We start from the raw sequence: 25,868 nt of genomic DNA, 5'->3' as shown, positions 1-25,868 counted from the left end.
CAGTGCATTTTTATAGCTCTGATTGCCGTATAAATGACAATGGTCCCAAAATAGTGTCAAACGTGTCCACCATAATGTCGCAGTACCGCTAAAAATCACAGATCACCACTATTACTAGTAAAAAAATAGAAAATGCCATAAATCTTTCCCATAGTTTGTAGACGCTATAACTTTTGCGCAAACCAATCAATATACACTTAGGCCTCATTTCCACTGGCGTTTTTACAGCCACTTTTCTGAGCGTTTTTTACAGCTTAAAAACGCCTGTCCATGTTATTCTATGGCATCATGCCCACATAGGCGTTTTTGAGCTGCAAATGGCATAGGCGTTTTTGAGCTTTTTGACCAGGGCGTTCTGAAGCTCCAGAGTAGAGCTGTAAAAACGCCAGACGTTAAGAAACGCTCAAAAACGCGACCGCGGCATTTTTAAAGCTGCAGCTCACAAAAAAAATATATATTTTTTTTTTTTACAAAATAAACATGGACAGGCGTTTTTAAGCTGTAAAAAAGGCTAACAGTGGCTGTAAAAACGCCAGTGGAAATGAAGCCTTATTGCGATTTTTTTTTTACCAGAAATATGTAGAAGAATACGTATCGGACTAAACTGATGAAGATATTTATTATAGCAAAAAAATAAAATTTCTTCAAAATTGTTTATAGAGCAAAAAAAATAAAGACTGCAGAGGTGATCAAATACAACCAAAAAATAATAAATTTTGGGGAAAAGGACGCAAATTTTGTTTGGGTACAGCATCGCACGACCGCGCAATTGTCCGTTAAGGTGACACAGTGCCAAATTGTAAAAAAAGTGCTCTGGCCAGGAAGGGGGTCGATTTGCAGGGATCACAGAAAAATCACATTTGAAGAGCTTCAACCAATCTCCATTATTAACCACTTGTTTTTCAGATTCTGCGTTTACAAGACTAACAGTATTTTTTGCTAGAAAATTACCTAAAACCCCCAAACATTATATATTTTTTTCTAACACCCTAGAGAATAAAATGGCGGTCATTGCAATACTTTTTGTCACACCGTATCCGCGCAGCGGTCTTACAAGCACACTTTTTTTTGGAAAAAATTCACTTTTTTTAATTAAAAAATAAGACAATAAATTTGGCCCAATTTTTTTATATATTGTGAAAGATAATGTTACGCCGAGTAAATTCATACCCAACATGTCACGCTTAAAAATTGCGCCCGCTCGTGGCATGGCGTCAAACTTTTACCCTTAAAAAATCTCGATAGCCGACGTTTAAAAAATTCTTTAGGTTGCATTTTTTGAGCTACAGAGGAGGTCTAGGGCTAGAATTATTGCTCTCGCTCTAACGATCGCGGGGATACCTCACTTGTACTCGCGTATGCGTTCGCTTCTGCGCGCAAGCTCGTCGGGACGGGGCGCTTTAAAAAAAAAAAAAATGTTTTTGTTTTATTTATTTTATAATTTTTTACACTGAAATAAGAAAAAAAAAATGTATCACTTTTATTCCTATTACAAGGAATGTAAACATCCCTTGTAATAGAAAAAAGCATGACAGGTCCTCTTATATATGAGATCTGGGGTCAAAAAGACGTCACATCTCATATTTAGACTTGAATGCAAAAAATAAAAAAATAAAATGGAAATTGTCATTAAAAAAAAAAAAAAAATATGTCTCTTTAAGACGCTGGGCGGGACTGACGTTTTGACATCACTTCCGCCCAGCAATGCTATGACGACGGGTGGGGGCCATCTTGCCCTCACTCGCATCCTCACACAGTAGGCAGCAGCACCCGATCGCCTCCGCCGCTACCGACGGCTCCGGTAAGCGGCGGAGGGCGCGGGAGAGCCCCTCTCCCACCACCGAGACCACCGTTATCGTTTGCAGGACCGCTCACTGAAGAGATGATATCTCGGCTGTGGCAGCAGCTGCTACTGTTACCGAGATATCCATCTTTAAAAACAGGACGTATATATACAGGGGGCGGTCGTTAACCGGTTAAAAATAACAAAGGCGACTTTAGTATCGCGTGTCCTCTCCAACAATTACCTTCTACAGATGGCTGACTGGAGCGCGATGCCAGCTGAGCTTCGAAATTGGCGAGCTGTTGCCTCAAGGTGGCGATATCTTTGTTTGAATTCTTCAGGAGCTCCTTGGTGCTGTTATGAAGATTTAACTCGGAATCGTATTGTCTCTTCATATCCAGGATCTGAACCTAGAAAGACAAGATAAATAACGCGATGACATCAGAGCTCCCGAGGTTTGGAACACGCAATTGTCCCGAGGTTTGGAATTCTTACATCCTGGTTCTTGCCCAGCAGGTGTTTCTGTTCTATTTCGTGCTCCAACTTCTTCTTCACATGCGTCAGCTCTTGTTCCAGTCTCTCGATCTGGTTGTTGTATCGTTGCCGAATTTCTGTCTCGGACCTTTCCAAAGTAACCTTAAAAAAAAAAACAAAGAAATGGTCCAGCTTGGTTCGGCTTTCAGCTGAAGGCAATCTAGTGTTTCCCCAGCATCACACACGTACAGTTATACTGTGATAATCATAAAAATGCCCATTTTCTTACGTGTATACAGGTTTTTATGCATCTTTGACTATACTATAAAGCAGGGCTCAAAATTTCAAGTCCTGAGCTACTAGCCAGGTTTCAGGGGTTACTCGCCACCAGTTACCCCACCCAACCCCTACCTTGCCCCGCCCCTAATTCCGCCCTCAAATTATTTCATGAAATTACACTTAAATGTTTTATGCAAAAATAAGTTACAAAAATAAACAAACAATTTTATCAGTGCAGCCTCGCCTGGGTCCGCCCATTGCAGCCTCGAATGGGCCCGCCCATTGCAGCTTTGCCTGGGCCCGCCCATTGCAGCCTCGCCTTGCCCGTGGAATGCATGGCTGGAGGAAGAGGAGAGCCACGGGATAGCACGCTGTTACCGGCGCTTACATTATGATTGTCTCTGCTCGACACAGCCCCGCCTCCTCCTGACCTGCGCCTGTGATAGATAGGATGTTGGACCACTGCTGCGATGCATTCTATTTATCACAGGCGCAGGTCAGAAGGAGGCGGGGCTGTGTCGAGCAGAGCGGAGACAATCATAATGTAATCATCGGTAACAGCGTGCTATTCTGCGGCTCTCCCTCCCAGAGCGACCGATGGGAGAAAGGCTCCCGATCAGGCTGCTATAAAGTCTATATTTTTTGTATAATATATTATATATAACACACACACACACACAACCGCTTTTCTTGCTCAAAAGAGATTCTAATAGCGCCCCCTCCCATCGAGATGACTGGAGAAGCTAAAGATGGCGTCCGCCCCTCACCTTCCCACGCAGTGGAAGAATGAGGAAAGAAGAAGAGGGACCGGGAGACAACCAAACGTGACCACCAAGTTTTTGTATTTTTCATGCATTTCAGCCAACCAGATGTGCCTTTTAGACTGATCACATTTGCATAATAGTGACGTATACTTTATCGTGCCGCGTGCACGCATCTCCTCCCGCGTGCACGCATCTCCACACAAAAATGTTTGGAACAACAGCGGATATTCAGCCTGAACCCCATTGAGGTTCACCGCCATTACAATACCATCTAACTTGCTATACAGTTTAAAACTTAGGAGTGCCGAGCAAATAACTCGAAATGGATATGAGAAGTTTATTAGTTTTCGCTGCCAGGTCCATGCAAGGTAAAAGCGCGGGGGGGGGGGGGGGGGGGGGTTTACACTCGGCTTGTAAATACGTCAAGCAGACTCCTGCCTGTCACATGTAAGCATTAAGGCTGCTGAGCTGCCACCTGATATCTTAAACCCCCCCCCCCCCCCATGAATAAGCACTAATCCAGTGCGAAACGCATCGGCTGTTCCCTTGTTCCATTGCTGTAACCCTGTGATGTGATGTATCTGCTGTTCGTTTGAATAAAAGACAACCTCAACGGTCATTGGAGTGCGGCTATCCATTTTTCTCTTTAATTCCCCCCCCCCCCCCCCCCCCCCGTAACATGTTTGCCCATCAGCGGACCCAGGACAGACATAGCGGGTGCCACCGAGTGAAGGAGGGGAGGGAAAAGAGCAGACTCGCCTCCCCTGCTTGTTGGTGACCGGGAAAGCGAAGTGTTTGAGAATATTGTCCATATATCCCCAGGCCCTGCTTGTCCATCTGCGGGCCCGAGATCAATGGGGGACGTTTTAGCTCCATATGTAATGAAAAAATAAATAAAAAAGTACAACATTTAAGCTACACCCAAGCACATCAATTCCCCCCCCAGGGCCAGGGGAGAGGCAAGGGCCAGGGGAGGGGCAAGGGCCAGGGGAGGGGCAAGGGCCGGGCTTATTTTCTGTGAACACATCGTGAACTGCCACAAATGACAAATAAATTGCAGGTTTAGGGAATGGCACTTCTATTGCCAGCCGGGTAAAAATGTCTCCGACATCAGAAAACATGTGACTGCAGTCTGTTTACATCATTTGTAATAAAAACATCTTTGCCATTCTGAAGCTTCCCTCCAACCACTTTGGCAATCACAGTATATATAAAATATGCAAATATGCTGCAGAAATCTCCCTACACCGGGTTTGGCTGCAGCCAATTTAACAATGGGCAGCTGAAGCGGCTGCCTTTCACTTTCTGGATTTACACAGACACGCCTCAAGCTCTGTGGCTCTCATTGGCCCTCTTATGACTCATCCCCCCCACCATCCTGGCAAAGAGAGAGAGAGAGAGAGAGAGAGAGAGAGAGAGAGAGAGAGAGAGAGAGAGAGAGAGAGAGAGAGAGAGAGAGAGAGAGAGAGAGAGAGAGAGAGAGAGATCTGTGCATGATGTAAGCCTAGGCTAATGACCAGACAAGAAACAGGAAGTGGGCTGTATAAGGGATTTACTGGAAGAAAAAAAAAAAAAAAAAAGAAGGTTTTAGGTCCCTTTCACACTGGGGCGGGAGGCGCAGTGTAGGTATAGCGCCGCTATTTTTAGCGGCGCTATACCATCGGAATTGCCGCGGGATTCGGCCGCTAGCGGTGCAGTATTAACCCCCGCTAGCGGCCGATAAAGGGTTAATACTGCCCGCAATGCGCCTCTGCAGAAGAGCATTGCAGGCGATATTACCGCGGTTTCCCATTGTTTCAAATGGGAAGGAGCGGTGAAGGAGCCGTATACACGCCACTCCTCTCACCGCTCCAAAGATGCTGCTTGCAGGAGATCTTTTTTCTCTCCTGCCAGCGCCTCGCCCTCGGGCTTTCACACGCAGGTTGCTGGGCAGGAGTTTTTCAGGCCGTAATGCAGCGCTATTTTTAGCCCTGTACCGCCTGAAAAACTCCTCAGTGTGAAAGGGGCCTTACTATCCAAAGTTAAAACAAGGAGGAGAAAATTTGACTAGACGACTCCTCTCCACCTAGGCGGCCCCTCCCTCTCAGCGATCTTCTGGGACACGTGACAGGTCCCAGAAGTTTGTCTGTCCACTGACTCGCACATGCGCAGTGCATGCCCAGCCGCGATACCAAAATCTGTCACGGCCGGGTGCCCACAGTGTCAATGGAGCCAGTTCACATATATGCGGGCTGGTGAGTGACACACTATTGCTAGACTCATCTTAGTTGGGAGTCTGTCTGCAGACTTAATGGAGAAGTCCAGCCTCAGCTGGCTTGGCCGGGCTTCTCCCCTGGGTCACAGGAGTGTAATTAGTTTTGCACTCCTGTGACCCGTTTTCAGTGGTCTGAAGTTCACTTTGCTGACGTCAGTGGAATCAGTCTAGGCACAGCATCATCCCGACAATAAAGTCTGGATCCGCCAGGTGCCTGGACTGATGCCCATCTCAGTGAGCCACTCACCCCCTCCACAGCTCAGCGCTGTATAATGGGGGAGAAAAAAAAACTAAAACATACTTCTATTTTAACACTGAGCAATTGCTACTGAAGAACATTCACATGAAAATTCCCAATCCGCTGTACAAATCATTCTACTGACCTGGATGGTCTGTAGGTTGGTAAGCAGTAGGTTCTGGCCCCTTTGCTCAGCCAGTAAGGACTCTCTCTCCTGACTTAGACGAGTTTCAGTCATTTTCAATAATTCCTTCTCACGCTTCAGATTTTCTGCTTTGACCTGGCGATAGAGAGAAAATAAAAATAAATCAGCTTGCAGTAGAACATTTTACGTCAATCGATGTAAATGTAAGAACATTAAAAACTTTAAAGTGCTGTGGGGGGGGGGGGGACCCAAAAGATAAACACCCCAAAAACTGTTGGGTTTCTCTACAGACTTCAGCAAGAAAAATAAAACATTCTTGGGATTGGAGCGGCATTTGACAGAGTGGGCAGCAGGATTGGAGCGGCATTTGACAGAGCGGGCAGCAGGATTGGAGCGGCATTTGACAGAGCGGGCAGCAGGATTGGAGCGGCATTTGACAGAGCGGGCAGCAGGATTGGAGCGGCATTTGACAGAGCGGGCAGCAGGAAAGGTGAACATTGGTCTTGTACAGGTCTCATCTTTTTAACCACTTCCCACCTGCAATTTCAACAATATAATATATATATATATAAAATGTTTGGGGGTTCTGAGTAATTTTCTAGCAAAAAAAAAAACACACCATGTAAGAAAAATGTCAGAATTGGCTGGGGGGTGGGAACTGGTAAAAGGTAAGTGATGTTCTCATATTTGGTCTTTTTTTTTTAGACCTGGTGATGTCATCGCTGGGTCTCTGTGCTCCTCTATCCAATGCAGGCAGATCACAGCTGGCGGGAGGAGCCAGCAGGGGGCTGTACATAGCTTAATGAACCATGCCAGCTCCCCTCTGCCTCACTCTCAAGAGCCCTCAGTCCTGATTCAAGTGGGAGGAGTTATGCAAATATCAAAAAGCCTTGATGGGAGGGGGTCTGGTCTGGAGAAGTGGGCGTTCCTAGGGCGGGCTCTATCTAGGCAACGCCCACATGTGAGGCTGAGCCTCACCGATTACTTACTTCAGCAAGTGCCAGCTTCTCATTGGCTGCCCTCAGATCCTGTGTTATGGTGTTTATGATCTGCTCCTGTTTTTGGGTTGTCGCTGACAATTTTTGGGATTTCTCTTGTAAAGATGTGATTTCTCGGCGGTAGCTTTCCACATTGTCCTGCAACATTTCATACCTAGCCAGGAAGAAATAAATAAAAAAGGATTAGTACATCTATTCAAAACAATTCATGAAATATAAAAATTGCACATTAAAGCTGTGCTCTAGATGTTTAACCCCTTCCCAGCTAGTGTCATTAGTACAGTGACAGTGCACATTTTCAGCACTCATCACTGATGTGACTGGACTGGACTGGTCCCCCCCTCGAAAAAAAGGTGTAAATTGTTCACTGCAACATCGCAGTTCCGCGATCACTGCCGTTACTAGAAGAAAAAAAATTCCAGTATATATCCCATAGCTCAGGGGTCTCCAAACTTTCTAAACAAAGGGCCGGACTACTGTCCTCCAGACTTTAAGGGGGCCGGACTGTGGCCATCAGGAGTACAAAATCCCCCATCACTGGTGTCATTGGACCCCATCACTGGTGTCATTGGACCCCATCACTGGTGTCATTGGACCCCATCACTGGTGTCATTGGACCCCATCACTGGTGTCATTGGACCCCATCACTGGTGTCATTGGACCCCATCACTGGTGTCATTGGACCCCATCACTGGTGTCATTGGACCCCATCACTGGTGTCATTGGACCCCATCACTGGTGTCATTGGACCCCATCACTGGGAGAAAGTCTGCCCCATCACTGGGAGAAAGTCTGCCCCATCACTGGGAGAAAGTCTGCCCCATCACTGGGAGAAAGTCTGCCCCATCACTGGGAGGAATTTTGCCCCATCATTGGGAGGAATTTTGCCCCATCATTGGGAGGAATTTTGCCCCATCATTGGGAGGAATTTTGCCCCATCATTGGGAGGAATTTTGCCCCATCATTGGTCTCATTGGGAGGAATTCTGCCCTTCATTAGTGCCAATAATTAAAAAAGCACCCCAAGGGCCAGATGAAACCAAGCAAAGGGCCACATCTGGCCCCCGGGCCGCAGTTTGGATACCACTGCCATAGCTTGTAGACACCAACTTTCATGCAAACCAGTTGATAAAATCTTATTGGGATTTTTATATTTTTTTATCAAAAACATGTAGCAAAAAAAGGATTTTTGTACTCACCGTAAAATCCATTTCTCTGAGTTCATAGACGGACACAGCATCCTTTGACCTTCGGGTTATGTTCTTCCTACCAGGAGATTTTAGGCAGAATTTCCACAGCACTCAAGGTGTTAAAACTTTCCCTCATGCCGCTCCTCCCAGGGGGCGTGGCTCCCCCAGGCATAACCCACACCCTGCTCCAGCAGCTTCAGTTCGTAACAAGCAGTACAAACCAAGGAGGGGTGGGTGCTGTGTCCGTCTATGAACTCAGAGAAATGGATTTTACGGTGAGTACAAAAATCCTTTTTTCTCTTTCGTTCATAGACGGACACAGCATCCTTTGACCTTCGGGACGTCCCCAAGCAGTGTCAAAAAACGAGGGGTGGGAAAAATAACACAGCAAACAACAGGTTACACCCCAAACAAAACCGGAGTTACTCAACGGAGGAACTCCAACCTTAAACTGCCGCCTGTAACACCCTGCGGCCGAAGGAGGCATCAGAAGATGCACTCACATCCACCTTATAAAACTTTGAGAAAGTGTGGACCGACGACCAGGTCGCAGCCTTACACACCTGTAACACAGAGGCTTGGTGTCGGAAAGCCCAGGAGGCTCCAATCGCCCTGGTCGAATGCGCCGTGACCCGAAAGGGAGGCGCCCGCCCCTTCAGGGCGTAGGCCTGAAGCACAACCTGTCGGATCCACCTGGAAATGGTGGCCGACGAGACTGCCAGGCCCTTACTGGGACCGGACACAGACACGAACAGCGAGTCCGACTTCCGGAACGGAGCTGTCGCCGACAAGTAAACTCGAAGGGCCCGAACCACATCTAGAGAATGTAAAACGGCTTCCTTCGGGTTCTTCGGCTGAGGACATAATGATGGAACAACAATGTCCTCGTTAATGTGAAAGGCCGAAACGACCTTCGGAAGAAAAGAAGGTCGCGGGCGCAGCACCGCCTTATCCTGATGGATGACCAAGTAGGGGGCCTTGCAAGACAAGGCCGCCAGTTCAGACACTCGTCTGATAGACGTAATAGCTACCAGAAAGACCACCTTCTGCGACAAAGTCAGCAAGGGGATCTCCCGAATGTCCTCAAAGGGGGCACGCTGAAGCGCCGAGAGGACCAAGTTCAAGTCCCAAGAAGGTAGCGGAGGGCGCACGGGGGGGGCCACATGCCGGACCCCCTGCACAAACGTGCGAACCAAAGAGTGCGCTGCCACGGGACGCTGAAAATAAACAGCCAGAGCAGAAATCTGACTCTTGATCGTGCTCAAGGCAAGAGCCTGGTCCACTCCCCGCTGTAGGAACAGCAGGATCCAGGACACCACGTAAGTACGGGGGTGCCACTTCATCTCCTCACACATAGAGATGTATGCTTTCCATGTACGATGATAAATTTTTCGAGAAGTGGACTTCCGTGCACGCATCATGGTAGAGATTACCGGGCCCGACAGGCCCCGGTCCTTCAGTACCTGGTTCTCAACAGCCACGCCGTTAAAGCCAGTGACCGTAAAGCAGGATGGAAGATCGGGCCCTGAGACAGGAGATCTTCCCTCAGAGGCAGGCGCCAGGGGGCGTCTGCCACCAGACGTACCAGGTCCGCGTACCAAGAGCGACGCGGCCAATCTGGGGCGATCAGGATCGTTGGAATCCCTTCGGCTTCCACCCTGCGCAGCAGGCGGGGTAGGAGCCTTAGAGGAGGGAAGGCGTAAATCAGGTGATATTGACCCCAGGGAGCCACTAACGCGTCTGACGCGTCTGCCCAGGGGTCCCTTGACCTGGCCACAAACCGTGGTACCTTCCGATTGAGACGGGACGCCAGAAGGTCCACGTCTGGAGTGCCCCATTTTTGGCACAGGATCTGAAAAACCTCCGGGTGGAGAGACCACTCCCCTTGATCCAGAGTCGTGCGACTTAGGAAGTCGGCTTGCCAATTCAGAACTCCCGGAATGTATACCGCTGACAGGGCCGGAACGGACCTTTCGGCCCACCGAAGTATGTGAGCGACCTCCGTCGCCGCGGCCGAGCTCCTTGTGCCGCCCTGATGATTGACGTACGCCACGGCCGTGGCGTTGTCGGACTGGATCCTGACAGGACGGCCCTGCAGCTCCAGGGACCACCTGACAAGGCACAGCTTGATCGCTCGGAGCTCCAGGATATTGATCGGCAGGCGGGACTCCTCCTGAGTCCAGCGCCCCTGGGCTGACTGGGTGCCCCAGACGCCCCCCCAGCCGAAGAGGCTGGCATCCGTCGTGACCACTGTCCAGCGGCACGGAAGAAAAGACTTCCCGGACCGAAGCACCGGAGACGTCAGCCACCATGCCAGGGAAGACTTGGCCAGATGGCTCAACCGAATCTGGCGATCCAGAGAAGATGGGACCCTGTCCCATCGTGACAGAACCTCCTTCTGTAGTACCCTGGTGTGGAATTGGGCATACGGAACCGCCTCGAAGGAGGCCACCATCAGACCCAGAACCCGCATGCAGAAGCGAAGAGACGACCACTTCTGGGTCGACAACTGTCTCACTGCAGATTGCAGGGTCCGCAGTTTTTCCGATGGGAGGAACACTTTTGCCTCCCCCGAATCCAAAACCAGCCCCAGGTGTTCCAGCCTCTGGGATGGAACCAACACTGATTTTTTGAGATTCAGAAGCCAGCCGAACTCCTGCAGAGTCCGACACGTGATGGACACGTCCTCCTCTAACTCTGAGCTTGAAGAAGCTCTCAGGAGAAGGTCGTCCAGGTATCCCACGATAGCGATCCCTCGCTGCCTTAGCAAGGCCAGGATCGGGGCGAGCACCTTGGTGAACACCCGTGGTGCCGACGCCAGCCCGAACGGGAGGGCCACGAATTGATAGTGGTCCTCCCCGATCGCAAAACGCAGATATCTTTGGTGGCTTGTGCAAACGGGGACATGCAGGTATGCGTCCATGATGTCCAAGGACGCCATGAAGTCCCCCTGGTGGAGGGCCGCTATGATAGAACGGACCGACTCCATCCTGAATCGCTGCACCTTGACAAAGGAGTTGAGGGCCTTTAGGTCCAGGACAGGGCGAACCCCTCCCTTCTTGGGAACCACGAACAGATTGGAGTAGAACCCCCGAAACCGTTCCAGCGAGGGAACCGGCACAACCACCCCTCTGTCCAGAAGATCCTGGACAGCCCCGGATAGGGCTAGCCGCCGATCCTGAGGAAGCTGGAGGTTGGATGGAAAAAATCTGTTTGGGGGACAAGAGAGGAACTCTATCTTGTACCCCGAGGCGACCACCTCGCAAACCCAACGGTCGGTCAGAAGAGAGTTCCACCGATCCGCAAAGTCGTGAAGCCGTCCCCCCACCCGAGACCCGGGCGGGGGCAGACCTTCATGCGGAAGCAGGCTTGTCCGCAGGCTTGTTTGGTTTGTTAAACCAGGGGCGCTTACGCCCGGCAGCAGGGGCTTTTGCCCCTTGCGGACCTTTTCCAGCCGCGCTGGGCGCACGAAAAAACCGCTTAGGGGTAGTAAAAGTAGGACCTTGCTTGCGGCGAGGTTCCTTACCCTTCCCCGACTGAGGGAGCAAGTTGCTCTTACCTCCAGTGGCATCCTTAATGATGTCATCCAGGGATGCCCCAAAGAGCCGTCCGCCCTTAAAGGGCAAATCCACCAAGGCCTTTTTTGAGGACTGGTCAGCCGACCAGCACTTCAGCCATATAAGGCGGCGCAGAACCACTGCGTAGACAGAAGCCCTGGAAAGCAAAGGAATCGAATCCATAGCCGCCTCACAGAGAAACTTCTGACCCTGAATCAACTGCTCAGCCAGGTCCCTAGAGGACTCGGAAGCACCCTGGACCTCCAGATCCTGCAGCAGGAGCTTCGCCCTTTCAGTTAGCGTCTGAGCAACCAGGGCGCCGGCCAGAGCCGGCCTTACCGCCGAACCCACCACCGAGAACAGGGAGCGGGCCACGGCCTCCACTCTCCTATCAGCGGGGTCCTTGAAAGCAGGAGCCCCCTCCACAGGCAACGTAGTAGCCTTACTCAGTCTGGACACAGGAGGGTCCACCGACGGAGGAGTGACCCACTTTTTTAAAAAGTCCTCCTCCAGGGGGTAACGGGTAGCAAAGCTTTTAGGAACAGTAAAAGCCTTTTGCGGTGTATCCCATTCCTTATACAACAAATTGTCCAAATAAGGAACACAGGGGAATACCTTAGCGGTACGCGGTGGTTTGCGGAATCCAAAAGGGACTGACACCGCTGGTGTCTCCGCCACATCCTCTAAATGAAGAGTCTCACGTACCGCAGTAATAAGAGCTCCAACAAATTCCTTGTCAGCAGACTCCGCAGCAGAGTCATCCTCGCTGTCCATGTGGGTTAAGCCCGCATCCTCTGACATGACAGAACCAGAAGCAGCAACAGCGTTATCAGATTCTGCGTCAGAGATATCCCCAGAAACAGCCTCTGGGGGGGGGCGCTTTTTACCCCCCAACCGAGCACTGGCAGCTTCAAACCTGGTGAGAAAAGACTCCAGGACAGCCGACACCGATTCAACAGATGTGGCAGGGGGAGGGGCGCTTAGGGTTAATTCCGGCATTGTGAGGAATGAGGGGCCTGATTCAGGCTCCATATTGCAGCTGCCGTGTCACCCCCACTGCCAATGGCAGGAAAAAAGTCCCCCACAGGTCACCTCCCGGCCGCTAGAGCACAGTCTGGGGCCCCCTGAGACTCACCACCCCCCTGGTACAGCGCGGTCTGTGAAGGACAAGTGTGTGCCGAGGAGAAGCTGCAGCGCTGCGTCTGTCCCCTCAGATGATTCGCGGTCTTTTTTCCCCGCCGAAACGGCCACTAGAGGCCGAACTAGTGCTGAAAACGGCGCCGGCCACAAGAAAATGGCCGCCGAATAATACAAGCGCGGCTCCGGCAAAATGGCCGCCGTTGCGCAGTTTTAAAAAGACAGTGTACCCAAAAATGACAGTACACCAAAACAGCACACAGCACACACAAAAATGCCCAGAATGTCCACCACAGTCCCCTGCAGTGACACAGAACAGCCCCAGCCATACCCGAGTGAAAAAAATAAATAAATAAAATAAAAAATATGAGCCCCAGGGAAAAAACCCCCTGCACAGCCGTCACCCAAAGGGGGAAGGAGGGAGAGGAATAAGGGAGAGAGGAAAGCAGGGGAAAACCCTCAGTCGACCTCCCAAGGGAAAACATTCCAGCCAGACCACTTACCTGAGTAAGGGGCCACTACTTACCTGTCCTGCGACTACCCGGCTGGAGGTATCCCAGACAGAACCAACGTCCGCGAACGGCATGGCTGTCAGCCAGACACACTGTGACAAGGCCATAGAGACCGGTCATATGTGTGCCCTAGAACCGAAGTTCCCCGGCCGCCCCTGGAGCAAAGGGGCCTGTCGTGGACGTCCCAAAGCGGAGCTGAGGGCCGGCACACGCTCGAAGGCCGAACCTGGGGGGACTACAAGGGTCGAGGACCCAGCCTGTCACCCAGTCGGCTGTTGATAGAAGAAATGCAGGATTCAAAAATAAAAATAGAATAAAAAAGCGAGGAAAAAACTCGCAAAATGCAAAAAAATTTGCAAGAAAAAACTCCAGAGTCCAGGACTCCAGAGAGAGCCTGACTCTCCTGACGGTTAGGCAGAAACAAACTGAAGCTGCTGGAGCAGGGTGTGGGTTATGCCTGGGGGAGCCACGCCCCCTGGGAGGAGCGGCATGAGGGAAAGTTTTAACACCTTGAGTGCTGTGGAAATTCTGCCTAAAATCTCCTGGTAGGAAGAACATAACCCGAAGGTCAAAGGATGCTGTGTCCGTCTATGAACGAAAGAGAAATACATATTTGCCTAAATTTAAAAATACATTTGGGTACAGCGTCGCACAACCGCGCAATTTTCCGATAAAAAAATATCGCAAAAAGTGGCCCGGTCATGAGTGGGGTAAATCACCCGGAGGGCAAATCGCTAATACTTTCAGGTCTGGTCCCCCTCGCGGTCCGTGATTGGACAGAGAAAGGAGAAGCAGCAAACCGATAGGAGGAGAGAACAGATGAGCCTATCAGCATGTTGCTCGTTGGCAGATAAGCATTACAGCACACTTGATTGGCTCCCTGTGCTGCTCCTCCCTCTGCGATGTACAGGAACTGCAAACAGCCGATACCAAATACAGGAACTTACATTGCTTGTACCGTATTTATCGGCGTATACCGCGCACTATTTTGCCCTGAAAATCAGGGAAAAATCGTGGGTGCGCGGTATACGCCGATACTCGCTTTCCCGCCACGAGTTTGAATACTGCATATACCGAGCGCAGTACACTCGTGTATATTTGGGCAGTCTCGGCGCCTCTCGCGCCGACGTCCTGGGCGTACAGGACGTCAGCGCGAGAGTTGCCAAGCCTGCCCGACGATACACGAGTGTACTGCGCTCGGTATATGTCGGCGCAGAATTCAAACTCGGCGCGGGAAACGAGTGGGGAGGACGCCGGACCCGACGAAGAGGACACCCAAAGCCGCAGACGGACCCGACGAGGCCGCCAATGGACGTCGCGCAAGACACCAAAACTAAGTACAAAACATCTTTTTTCCACAGGAATTCGGGCAACTTTAGGGGTGCGCGCTATACGCGGGAGCGCGATATACCCCGATAAATACGGTATATAAAAAGATAAAATATAATGATGTGCGACGAGAATACAGAACTGCAGGAAGGTGCGTCTCCCGGGAGTTCAGCTTTAAAAATTGGAAGAAAGAAGAAGAATTACCGTTTTGAGGCGAATTCCAGCTGAGTGGAGATTCTGGCGTTCTGAGAACGCAGCTCAGTGACTTGTTCCTGCAGTTTCTCGTTTTGCTCGTTCAGCATTTTATCATTTTCTGCCTTTTCTTTTCTGTAATTTTCAAAAACATCTTGAAGCTGTAAAAAAATTAAAAATAAAAGGAAGTGATTAAAGTCCATTTCCAATCAAGCTGTTCAAGGTGCGGGGGAGGGTGCGGGGGGGTTGGGTTAGAACCTCTGCTGGGTTATTTTTGTAACCCTTAGGGCTCGCTCACGCTTGCACTAAAGAGCGAATTGTGTTCAAATCGTTCTTCAGATAGCATTTTAGACGTATGCTCTCCTCACCAGCTGTTTTACCCCAATAGTGTTGGGTTCAAGGGGTTATCTGTTTATTAGCAGTCTGCTCTACATCCATTCAAAGTCCAGAATTTTTAAAGCTTGTCTGAGCCGTCAGAAAAAAATAAAAAAACACAGTGGAACCTCGGATTACGAGCATATTCCGTTCCAGGAGAATTGCTTGTAACCCAAAGCACTCGCATATCAAAGCGAGTTTCCCTATAGAAGTCAATGGAAACTAAAATAATTTGTTACCCCGCATTGACTTTCATGGCATGCAATACCTCATGTGGCCAGAGGTGGGAGGGGGCGTTGGAGAGCCTTGGAAAGGATTGGGGGACAGCTCGGCTGACCCCGGGAACTAAGTATTTCCGAACTGCTCTGCTCACCTCCGGCGCCCGCACACCTCTGGCCAAACGCGGTACTGCACACCCCATTATCTTGAATTCTGCTCATTTTGCGAAACACTCGCAAGCCGAGTCAGAATAAAAAAAAAAAGTTGCGCATCTTTCAAAATGCTCGTTAACCACATTACTCGTAAACCAAGGTTCCACTGTAAAATAATAAAAAAAAAGAGGGCGGGCAGGGGAGCTAAAGACACGCTGCAGAGCTGATTGGAGGGAAGAGACACAGTACACAGAACAGAGCTGAGACTGTCAATCACAGGCTGTGTGATGGAGTTTCCCCCTTTGTCACCATATCTTGGTGTCAGGAAAACGTGACTCATGCAGATAGAGGATATGCTTTGTCCCAATTTCATATCCGAGGTTTACATCCACTTTAACCTCTTCAAGACCGCCCCATAGCATATTTACAGCTACAGGGAGGCTCTCCTGTGCAGAATCACACAAAGGTGTGTGAAACTACATTTCTGCCTCCAGGGGGCGCACAAGCGTCGCCGGAGGGCAACTTTTTACAGTGATTAATCCCTTTATAAGCCAACCGGCCCGCCCCCCTCTGTAGGCAAGGTCACCACAGAGAAGGAAGGGAGTAGTGATGATAGAAGAAAAGCGGGTGCCCTCGTGTGGTGGAAGGGTGGCAGTGCAGGTTGTGCTGGCTAGCTTGCCCTCCCGACAGTTCCTGCCGCCCTCGTAGGCCACAGCTTGAGGGGGTTTACAGGATAGCAAATACTCACTTAGATTTAGGCCCCTTTCACACGGGGCGGATCAGTAATGATCCTCCCCCTGAACCTTCGCTTGCTCAGCGGGGATCGCTCCGTTGATCCCCGCTGAGCCGTCGGATGACAGGGCGGTCCACGCACACTGTGCAGGGACCGCCCTGTCTTTTCCCTGCTTTCCCCCTATGGGGGGGATCGGATGAACACGGACCGTATGTCCGATAGACGGATGGAAAAGTAGGTTTTTCCTCCGACACACTTTGGCGGATCGGAGCGGGTCGGATGCCAGCGGGCATGTCACCGCTGACATCCGCCGCTCCATAGAGGAGCACGGAACGCCCGTTCAGGTTCGCCTAAAAAAAAAACTGGCAGGCGGACCTGAAGGGCCCCCCCCCCGTGTGAAAGAGCCCTTACAGGTAAATTCAATCATCATCACCTGTCTAAGGGCAGCCTTGGCCTCAGCAGCCTCTGTGGAGGATTCTGGAAGCAGTACTGCCGGCGTCGGGGTCGATGGGGGCTGAGAAGATCCCGGAGACTTCCTGGGAGTTGAGGTCATTGATGTATCATCTTAAAAAAATAGAAAAAAAACACACAATAAATCCCGATTAGCAATAATCATTGGAAGTAAAAAGTGTCCCAACTTCTTCCTGGGAGTGGAAATAAAACAAAATGTTCTATGCATTCTTTAACCCTTTTCCTGCCACTGCAACCACCAGGAGTGTGCAAATCTGACACCCATGTATCTGTCAGACCCCCCCTGCAATGTTACTACCCAATGGTGGACCCGGAATTGGCATGGTGGGTGCCGCTGGGTAGAGGAGAGAGGGATCCCCCTTCCTGTTAAAGCGATACTAGAAAAAAAAAAAAAAATTTCCTTCATCTTATATTTTAAACCAAAAATAGGTATTATATGGGGTGCTTTTGTGCTAAAATTATTGTAATAAAATTTTTCTTTAACCATGTAAGGACCGCTTCCTGCACGTACAGGTACGTGCTATTGTCCAGCCGTGGGTTGCGGGCGCGCGCCCGCGACCCGGTCCGAAACTCCGGGACCCGATCGCTGCAGGAGTCCCGCAATCGGTCCCCGGAGCTGAAGAACGGAGACAGCTGTGTGTAAACACAGCTTCCCCGTTCTTCACTGTGGCGCCGTCATCGATCGTGTCATCCCTTTTATAGGGGGACACAAGCGATGACGTCAGTCCTACAGCCACACCCCCCCTACAGTTGTAAACACACTTTAGGTCACACATAACCCCATCAGCGCCCCCCTGTGGTTAACTCCCAAACTGCAATTGTCATTTTCACAATAAACAATGCATGTTTTGCTGTAAAAAAGGACAATGGTCCCAAAAAGGTGTCAAAATTGTCCGAAGTGTCCGCCATAATGTCGCAGTCACAGGGGAATAAAAAAAAAAAAAAAAAAAAAAAAAAAAAAAAACGCTAATCGCCGCCATTAGTAGTAAAAAATAAATAATGAACAAAAATGCAATAAAACTATGCCCTTATTTTGTAAACGCTATAAATTTTGCGCAAGCCAACTGATAAACGCTAATTGCGATTTTTTTTTACCAAAAATATGTAGAAGAATACGTATCGGCCTAAACTGAGGAATTTTTTTTTATATATTTTTGGGGATATTTATTACAGCAAAGAGTAAAAAATATTGAATTTTTTTCAAAAGTGTTGCTCTATTTTTGTTTATAGCGCAAAAAATAAAAACCGCAGAGGTGATCAAATACCACAAAAAAAAGCTCTATTTGGGGGGAAAAAAGGACGCCAATTTTGTTTGGGAGCCACGTCGCACAACCGCGCAATTGTCAGTTAAAGCGACGCAGTGCCGAATCGCAAAAAGGGGCAAGGTCCTTTAGCTGCATTTTGGTCCGGGGCTTAAGTGGTTAATAAACAGTTGTGCAAATATCACATGAAACCAGTCTTAATTTTGGCAGATTTCGATTTAGTTTTAGTCTTCTGCAATCGATTTAGTCAACTAAATCTCCAGTACATTTTAGTCGACTAAAATCTAATGGGTGCAATTAAAAATTGTAATGCATATTAGTTAATATTTCTCTACAATTTCCAAACTCATTATATAATGCTGGAGTGAAAAATCGAATAGGTTATTATTTATGATATTGAGGAAGGAACATGAACTACAGACCAGTGTTCATTTCAAAGTCAAATTTCAATTTAGTTTTAGTCTTACGTCTTTTGACTAAAAAATGGCATTTTAGTATTAGTCGTTTTTTTAGTCAACTGAAATGTTTTAGTAAATTTTAGTCGACGAAATTAACACTGCGTGAAACAAATTTGCAACGATCACCTTTCAAGGTCTCCGCTTTCAGAAAATATACAATGTTCTGTAAATTTTATTGCCAAAAATGTGGCTTTTTACATGTATGCAAAAAAAATAAAAATAATTGCTCTGGAGCCGAACTGATTAACGCAAAAAGACGTGAGAAAAGCAGATCAGCATGAAAGCAGCCTAAGGCCCCTTTCACATTGAGGCGTTATAGCGCTGCTATACCGCATGAATAAATCTTGCCCTGCAGGCTTCAATGTGAAAGCCCGAGGGCTTTCACACTGAAGCGGTGCGGTAGAAGGACCGCTCCAAAAGTCCTGCTAGCCGCATCTTTGGAGCGGAATAGGAGCGGGGTGTTTACCGCTCCTATACCGCGCCTTCCCATTGAAATCAATGGGAAACCGCGGTAATACCGCCTGCAATGCGCCTTTGCAGAGGCGCATTGCGGGCGGTATTAACCCTTTTTCGGCCGCTAGCGGGGGGTTAAAACCTCACCGATATCGCCCGAATATCGCGGTAATTACGACGGTATAGCGGCGCTAAAAATAGTGCAGCTATACCGTCACCGCACCTCCGCTGCCCAATGTGAAAGCAGCCTAATGGTTTTGCACAGAGCCTCTCCGATCCTCCTCTTCTGTGCACGAGCTTGGAGAGATGGGGCGCTTTAAAAAAATAAAAATAATACTCAATTTTACTTTCTTATACTGTCCTATTAAACAAAAAATATCACTTTTATTGCTATAAACAACAAATGTAAGCAGGTCCTCTTTATGGAGACATCTGGGGTCAAAAAGACCCATTCACCTTAAAAAAAAGAAAAATCAGCCCTTTAAGCCTGAGAGGCAGAAGTGACATCAGACGCTCAGGTCCTCCAAGGGCATAGAGCAGAGTAGGGGCTATCTTGCCCTCATTCGACATCCTGCCTACCGATTGATTGTACCCCCAAAAAAAAATGGTTCCGAGCATGCGGACGGCTCCGGTAAGCTCAGGAACCACTGGGAGGCCATAACCCCGGTATTTACCTGTAAATAAACAAAGAAGCATATTTACAGTTAGGTGGCCGGCAAGTAGCCAATCCATTTTGTGGTAAGCCGTTATAGAATTTTACTTTTTTTCTGGTTTAGATACATTTAATCCTCTCTCTTTTCTCTCCAATAGTGAGAATAAATCCACCCCGACAACAAATACCTGCTGAGGGAAACGTGACGCCGGTTGTCTGCGCCAGCAGAATGCGATACATGTCACGCTGTCGTACTGTGGAGTCCAACACCTGCATTTGATGTTGACGATTTTCCCGAAGCTGCTCCAATTCACCGTGAGTGCTTTCCAGATCCCTTCTCAACTCGCAAAGTCTATTTATTAAAGAAGATATATATATTTAGAGAAAAAAAATTAAACATTTACATGTTGTCCCTCCATACACTTTATAATATAAAAAGTTTATATTATATTCTCTCTCTATATCTATCTCTCTATATACACACACACACACACACACACACACACACACACACACACACACACACACACACACTTCCCTGTTCTGCCTAGTGAGAGGACACTGATCTACTGCTCCTACTGCAGCAATCAGTGTCGTGTTACTTGTAGCCACGCCCCTACAGTTAGAATCACTCCCTAGGACACACTTAACCCCTTCCTCGCCCCCCCAGTGTTTAAAGCGGGGGTTCAACCTAAAAGTCTTTATCTACCATCCAAACCAGCATACTAGCGTCAGCTACAGTATGCCTTTTTTCTTTGCGTTGTACTTACCGTTTAATCGTCCACTTTCGTTTCAGACGCCAGCGGGGAAATAGGCGTTCCTATGAAGAGGGGAACATGATTGACGTCCGGCTATGGCGCGTCACGCGTTCTGAAAATAGCCGAAATAGGACTCGGATATATACGGCGCCTGAGCAGACAGCTCCTAGTCTGTGCGCAGGCGCCGTATAGCGCCGTGAAGAGCCGAGTCCTACTCCGGCTATTTTCGGAACGCATGACGCGCCATAGCCGGACGTCAATCATGTCCCCCTCTTCATACGAACGGCTAGGCGAAACTGAAGGATTAAACGGTAAGTACAGCGCAAAAAAAAAGGCATACTGTCGCTGACGCTAGTATGCTGGATTGGATGGTACATAGTTTTTTAGGGTGAACCTCCGCTTTAACCCCTTCCTTGCCAGTGACATTTACACAGTAATCAGTGCATCTTTATAGCACTGATCGCAGTATAAATGGCAAGGGTCCCTAAATAGTGTCAAGTGTCCGCCGCAATATTGCAGTCACGATAAATGAAAAAAATATAAAAATAAAATCGTAGATAGCCACCATTACTAGTAAAAAAAAAAGGCTTTTACTTTTGTGCAAACCAAACGCTCATTGCGATTTTTTTTTTTTAACCAAAAATATGTAGAAGAATAGGTATCGGCCAAAACTGAGAAAAAACACATATACATATATACATATATACATATATATTTTTTTTTTTGGGATATTTATTATAGCAAAAAGTAAATATTGCGTTTTTCAAAATTGACGCTTTTTTTGTTTATAGTGTCATTAAATACCACCAAAAGAAAGGACGTCAATTTTGTTTGGGAGCCACGTGCGATTGTCCGTTAAAGCGACGCAGTGCAGAATCGCAAAAATGGCCCGGTCATTGGGCAGCCAAATCCTGCGGGGCTGAAGTGGTTATAAGCAGAATTGCTGAGATTCTCTCTGGGAAAGTCTTACTGTGAGGACGCCAGCTCCTCCTCTTCCTTCTCTTTCTTCTCCCCGAGTTCTCTCAGGGTGATGAGGAGTCGCTGGTTTTGTTCCTGCAATTCTTCGATGTTTCTGTAAGTGACTAAGTGCTGAGTTATGACTTCAGAAGAGCTGCTGATATTCGCGGAGCTCACATCCTCCTCCCTTTGAACGTGGTTTCCTCGCGACTCCTCCAGCTCCATTAATAGCACCCGGACCTAGTGTGGAAAAGATAAAAATGGTGACATTTTTGGCAGGATCGACGGGCAGATGACAAAATGCTTTCATTGGCTATTTCTGACTGAAAGGCGGGCAAATAAGAGAAGCTCTTGTACGGGTTTACATGCCGCCAACCAATGGGCACAGGGTACACCCCCCCCACGTACTCCAATAGACAAGCAAAAGTTTAACGTCTCACCTGCTGGGAAAGATCTTTCACTTGCCGCTCCAGCCTTTGATTCTCTCTTTCAGCAACAGACGCCAGCTTGTTTGCTCGATCCGTTTCATTTTGCATCCGTTGAATTTCCTTGTGAAAAAAAAAAAAAAGGCAAATAAGTTTCCTGCATTTTTCACCCGAGAGGATAAGGCGCCAAACAAAGTCGCACGAGAAGACCCAGGCCATGTATTTCAATGGAAGCCGATCAAATCCATGCGACTTAAAGTGAAGGTTCACCCTCAAAAAATTTTCTGACATCACATGGAGTCGCGCCATCCTACCGACAGAATGCCGGTGTTTTTTTTTTTTTTTTTTCTCAGCACATACCTCGTTATCACGATTTTCACCCCCCGGCAATCCCGCGGGACTGGGCGTTCCCAAGCACTGCCTGTGATTGACAGGCTTCCGAACGGCGCACAGGTTGACGACAGAACCCGAACGTCGGTGCGCAGGCGCCGTATAGAGCCGCACCGACGTTCGGGTTTTTTCGGCAAACTGTGACGCGCAGTATGCGCCGTTCGGTAGCCTGTCAACCACAGGCAGTGCTTGGGAACGCCCAGTCCCGCGGGATTGCCGGGGGGTGAAAATCGTGATAACGAGGTATGTGCTGAGAAAAAAAAAAAAAAAAACACCGGCATTCTGTCGGTAGGATGGCTCGACTCCATGTGATGTCAGAATTTTTTTTGAGGGTGAACCTCCACTTTAACCTCCCTGGCGGTATGATTCTTTCAGAAAAAAGGTGCTGAAAGCGGTACCATTATTTGCAAGGAAATTTGGCGATTTTATACTGTAGGTCTGTAATTTTTAGGAATAACTCACTTAATCTGACAAAACAACAGTCTAGTAGGCATCCCGGGTATGACATTTTTAAAAAAAAACAAAATTATAAATTATAATATAATAAATAATTATAAATAATAACAATAATATAATAAAAATTATTCAATAATGTAATCAACTCAAAATCACTGAAATTTGCTCAGTTGCAGAATTGTCGCTGTCATTACTTTTATTTTTTTATGACGGATTTCCCCACAAATCGCTATCGCACAATTCTGCAAGTGATTATAATTTATTATCGCTGTTTTCTAGCTGCTCTAAAACAATTTTTGACATAAAAGGGACACTTTTGGTTGCTATGGACAATCTACAGTTTGCAGGGAGAAAGAAAGGTTTTTATTATATAAAAGAACATGCAGGGCACTGGGCAGACCACTAGGGGGACAAAAGGGGGGTGTGTATTTTTTACATACAGTACTGTAATCTATAAGATTACAGTATACTGTGTATTGTGTTTGTTTACGTTTTTGAATTTGGCGCCGCTCTCCACTCCCGTGCGTCGTAACGTCGCAGGGAACGGAGATCGGCGGCACAGGAGGACGCTGTGTGAATCGAGCGAGCACCCGCTCACACAGCGCGGTGGCATCGCTGGATCCAGGGACAAGGTAAGTAAACACTGTCTGTGGATGCTGCGAGGCGAGCCCGAGTCTGACTCGGGGTTACCGATCGCAGCACGAAAATCTAACCCCGAGTCAGACTCGGGAACACCACCAGGAGGGTTAAGGACCGCCGCACAAACTTATGTCGACAAAATGGCACTGCTGGGGAAATGGGCGTAAAGGTAAGCCCCCCCTTTAATTCTCCCCAGCGGGACACACTCGCAACCCTGTTGTGAGCTCTGTGACCCGCGGATGTCTGCCGGTGTCACGGAGCTGAAGAACGGGGAGGGGTCAGTGTAAAAACACGACAACAACATCTCCCCGTTCTTTCTAGCGACAGGTCATCGATCGTCTGTTCCCTCTCATCGGGAGCAGTGATGTGCGACGTGTCACTCGTAGCCACGCCCCCTAACAGTTAGAATTACTCCCTAGGACACCCAGGTTAACCCCTTCCCCGCCACTGTCATTTTTACAGCACTGATCACTGAAAAAATTAAAAATGTGCGCCAAAAGTGTCCGATATGTCGCAGTCATGAAAAAAAAAAAAAAACACGCCGATCGCCACCATTACCAGTTAATAAATAAAAAATGCCATAAAACTATCTCCTATTTTGTAGACGCTATAACTTTTGCGTAAACTAAAACGTTTATTGCAATTTTACCAAAAATATGTAGAACACACATTGTGGTTTTCTCTTTTTTGCGCTATAAACAAAAAGTAAATAAAAATATTTAATTTTGCTACAATACCCCCCAAAAAAAAATAAAAATATATATATATATATATATTTATTAAAAAAAAAAAAAAAAAAAAAAATGTAATTCTCACTTTAGACCGCTACGTATTCTTCTACATATTTTTAGTAAAAATCGCAATAAGTGTATAATGTATTTTTTTTATTAGTAATGGCGGTGATCTGAGATTTTTATTGTGACTGCGACATTATGGCGGACACATCGGACACTTTTGACGCCATTTTGGGACCATTGTCATTTATACAGCGATCAGAGCTATAAAAATGCACTGACTACTGTGTAAATTACACTGGCAGGGAAGGGGTTAACCAGTAGGGGGCGAGGAAGGGGTTAAGTGTGTCCTAGAGAGTGATTCTAACTGTGTAGGGCAGGGATATGCAATTAGTGGACCTCCAGCTGTTGCAGAACTACAATTCCCATGAGGCATAGCAAGACTCTGACAGGCAGAGGCATGACAACACCCAGAGGGAGAGGCATGATGGGACTTGTAGTTTTGCAACAGCTGGAGGTCCGCTAATTGCATATCTCTGGTGTAGGGGCTGGGCTACCAGTGACATGATAGTGATCGCTGCTGCCGATGCATCTCCCAGTTATGCTTCTCCGTGACACGATCATGGACACCGGTGGACATCAAGTCTGCGGGCGCATGCGCGGCAGATTCAAAGCAACGTGCCATTCTGCCGACGTATATCAACGTGAGGCAGGCGGCGAATAATTAAAAATAACAGACTTCACAAATCACAGCAACTTTATAAATGTTCCTGCACTACTTTGATGCAACTTGAGTGCCATAGACTGCAATGCAAACACTCAAAAGTCACACGAAAGTCACATCCGAATGTAAATGCGACAGTCAAAATTAAAAGTCAACAGGTAAAGTCGCATCCACGCAAAGTTGCATCAAAGTCCCAATGTAAAGGGTCAATGGACGTGGCACGACTCTGGAGTCGCACAGTGTGAATGCCGCCTATAGATATTGGTAAGAAAATACCTTCATGGCCTGCTCCAGCTTAGAGGACAAGCTTGCCACAGATTTCTGCATGCGCTCGTAATCCTCTCGCTGGCGTTTCAGAATGGGCGCCTTGGACTCCACCTCTTTTACGATCTCATCCAAGTACTTTGTGATCCTTTTATTTTCTTGTCTTTCTATTAGCAGTTGATCCTGCGCTTCCATATACGCATTGTAAAGCTGCAATCAGAGAATAGGAAATATAAATTGTTCCGTCACATCCGAGGTCTCCCCAAACTTCCACCTGTGGTACACATGACTAAAGCAACAATCCCGCAGTGTAAATTTACAACCCAAGTACCTAAAATATCTGTTGTGTTTTTTAGCCCTGATGAAGGGGGAAGTGCTGAGCCCCCGAAACGCGCTGCCCTTTACAAAATAAAAATCTTTTAAAAAGGTCTGGTGTGGCTCACACATTATTTCAAAGCTTAAAAAAACTCCTCTGGGGGGTCCAGCAAGACCTCAGGGGTGTGCAAAGTGGGGGGGGGAATAAGAGAAGGGGTGCGGAGGAGGAGAAGAAGGGAAGGGAGGGGGGGCAAGAGGACAAGAGGTGCGGAAAGGGGGGGGGGGGGGGGGCAAGAGGACAAGAGGTGCGGAAAGGGAGGAGAGGGGGAGGGGGGAGGACAAGAGGTGCGGAAAGGGAGGAGAGGGGGAGGGGGGAGGACAAGAGGTGCGGAAAGGGAGGAGAGGGGGGGCAAGAGGACAAGAGGTGCGGAAAGGGAGGAGGGGGGGACGAAGAGGTGCGGAAAGGGAGGGGGGGGGAGAAGGGGTGCGGAGAAGGGGTGCGGAAAGGGAGGAGGAGGGGGGGGGGGGAGAAGGGGTGCGGAAAGGGAGGAGAGGGGGGGCAAGAGGACAAGAGGTTGCG

At 48.2% G+C, this 25,868-nt stretch overlaps 1 protein-coding gene across 2 annotated transcripts in view; it reads right to left on the bottom strand.

Annotated features, from left to right (window-relative positions):
- Window positions 1–25,207, bottom strand: part of TPR (translocated promoter region, nuclear basket protein) — a 133,083-nt gene extending 107,876 nt beyond the window's left edge. Inside the window, exons 1-10 of one of the 2 annotated variants that reach the window (XM_040334377.1) lie at window positions 24,986–25,207; window positions 21,782–21,889; window positions 21,355–21,581; window positions 19,815–19,978; window positions 16,764–16,894; window positions 14,864–15,012; window positions 6,927–7,089; window positions 5,938–6,072; window positions 2,279–2,419; window positions 2,028–2,193 (exon numbers count right to left, since the gene is read on the bottom strand). In XM_040334377.1, the coding sequence (XP_040190311.1) occupies window positions 2,028–2,193; window positions 2,279–2,419; window positions 5,938–6,072; window positions 6,927–7,089; window positions 14,864–15,012; window positions 16,764–16,894; window positions 19,815–19,978; window positions 21,355–21,581; window positions 21,782–21,889; window positions 24,986–25,168 (1,567 nt within the window). In that variant the 5' untranslated portion in view covers window positions 25,169–25,207. The remainder of the gene's footprint in view (window positions 1–2,027; window positions 2,194–2,278; window positions 2,420–5,937; window positions 6,073–6,926; window positions 7,090–14,863; window positions 15,013–16,763; window positions 16,895–19,814; window positions 19,979–21,354; window positions 21,582–21,781; window positions 21,890–24,985) is intronic. The other variant, XM_040334378.1, reaches the window with a different exon arrangement.
- Between the last annotated feature and the right edge of the window lie 661 nt (window positions 25,208–25,868).

The sequence above is a fragment of the Rana temporaria genome (assembly GCF_905171775.1).
Source record: "Rana temporaria chromosome 7 unlocalized genomic scaffold, aRanTem1.1 chr7e, whole genome shotgun sequence".
Classification (NCBI taxonomy): Eukaryota; Metazoa; Chordata; class Amphibia; order Anura; family Ranidae; genus Rana; species Rana temporaria.
This window is presented reverse-complemented; position numbering and strand designations above follow the sequence as displayed.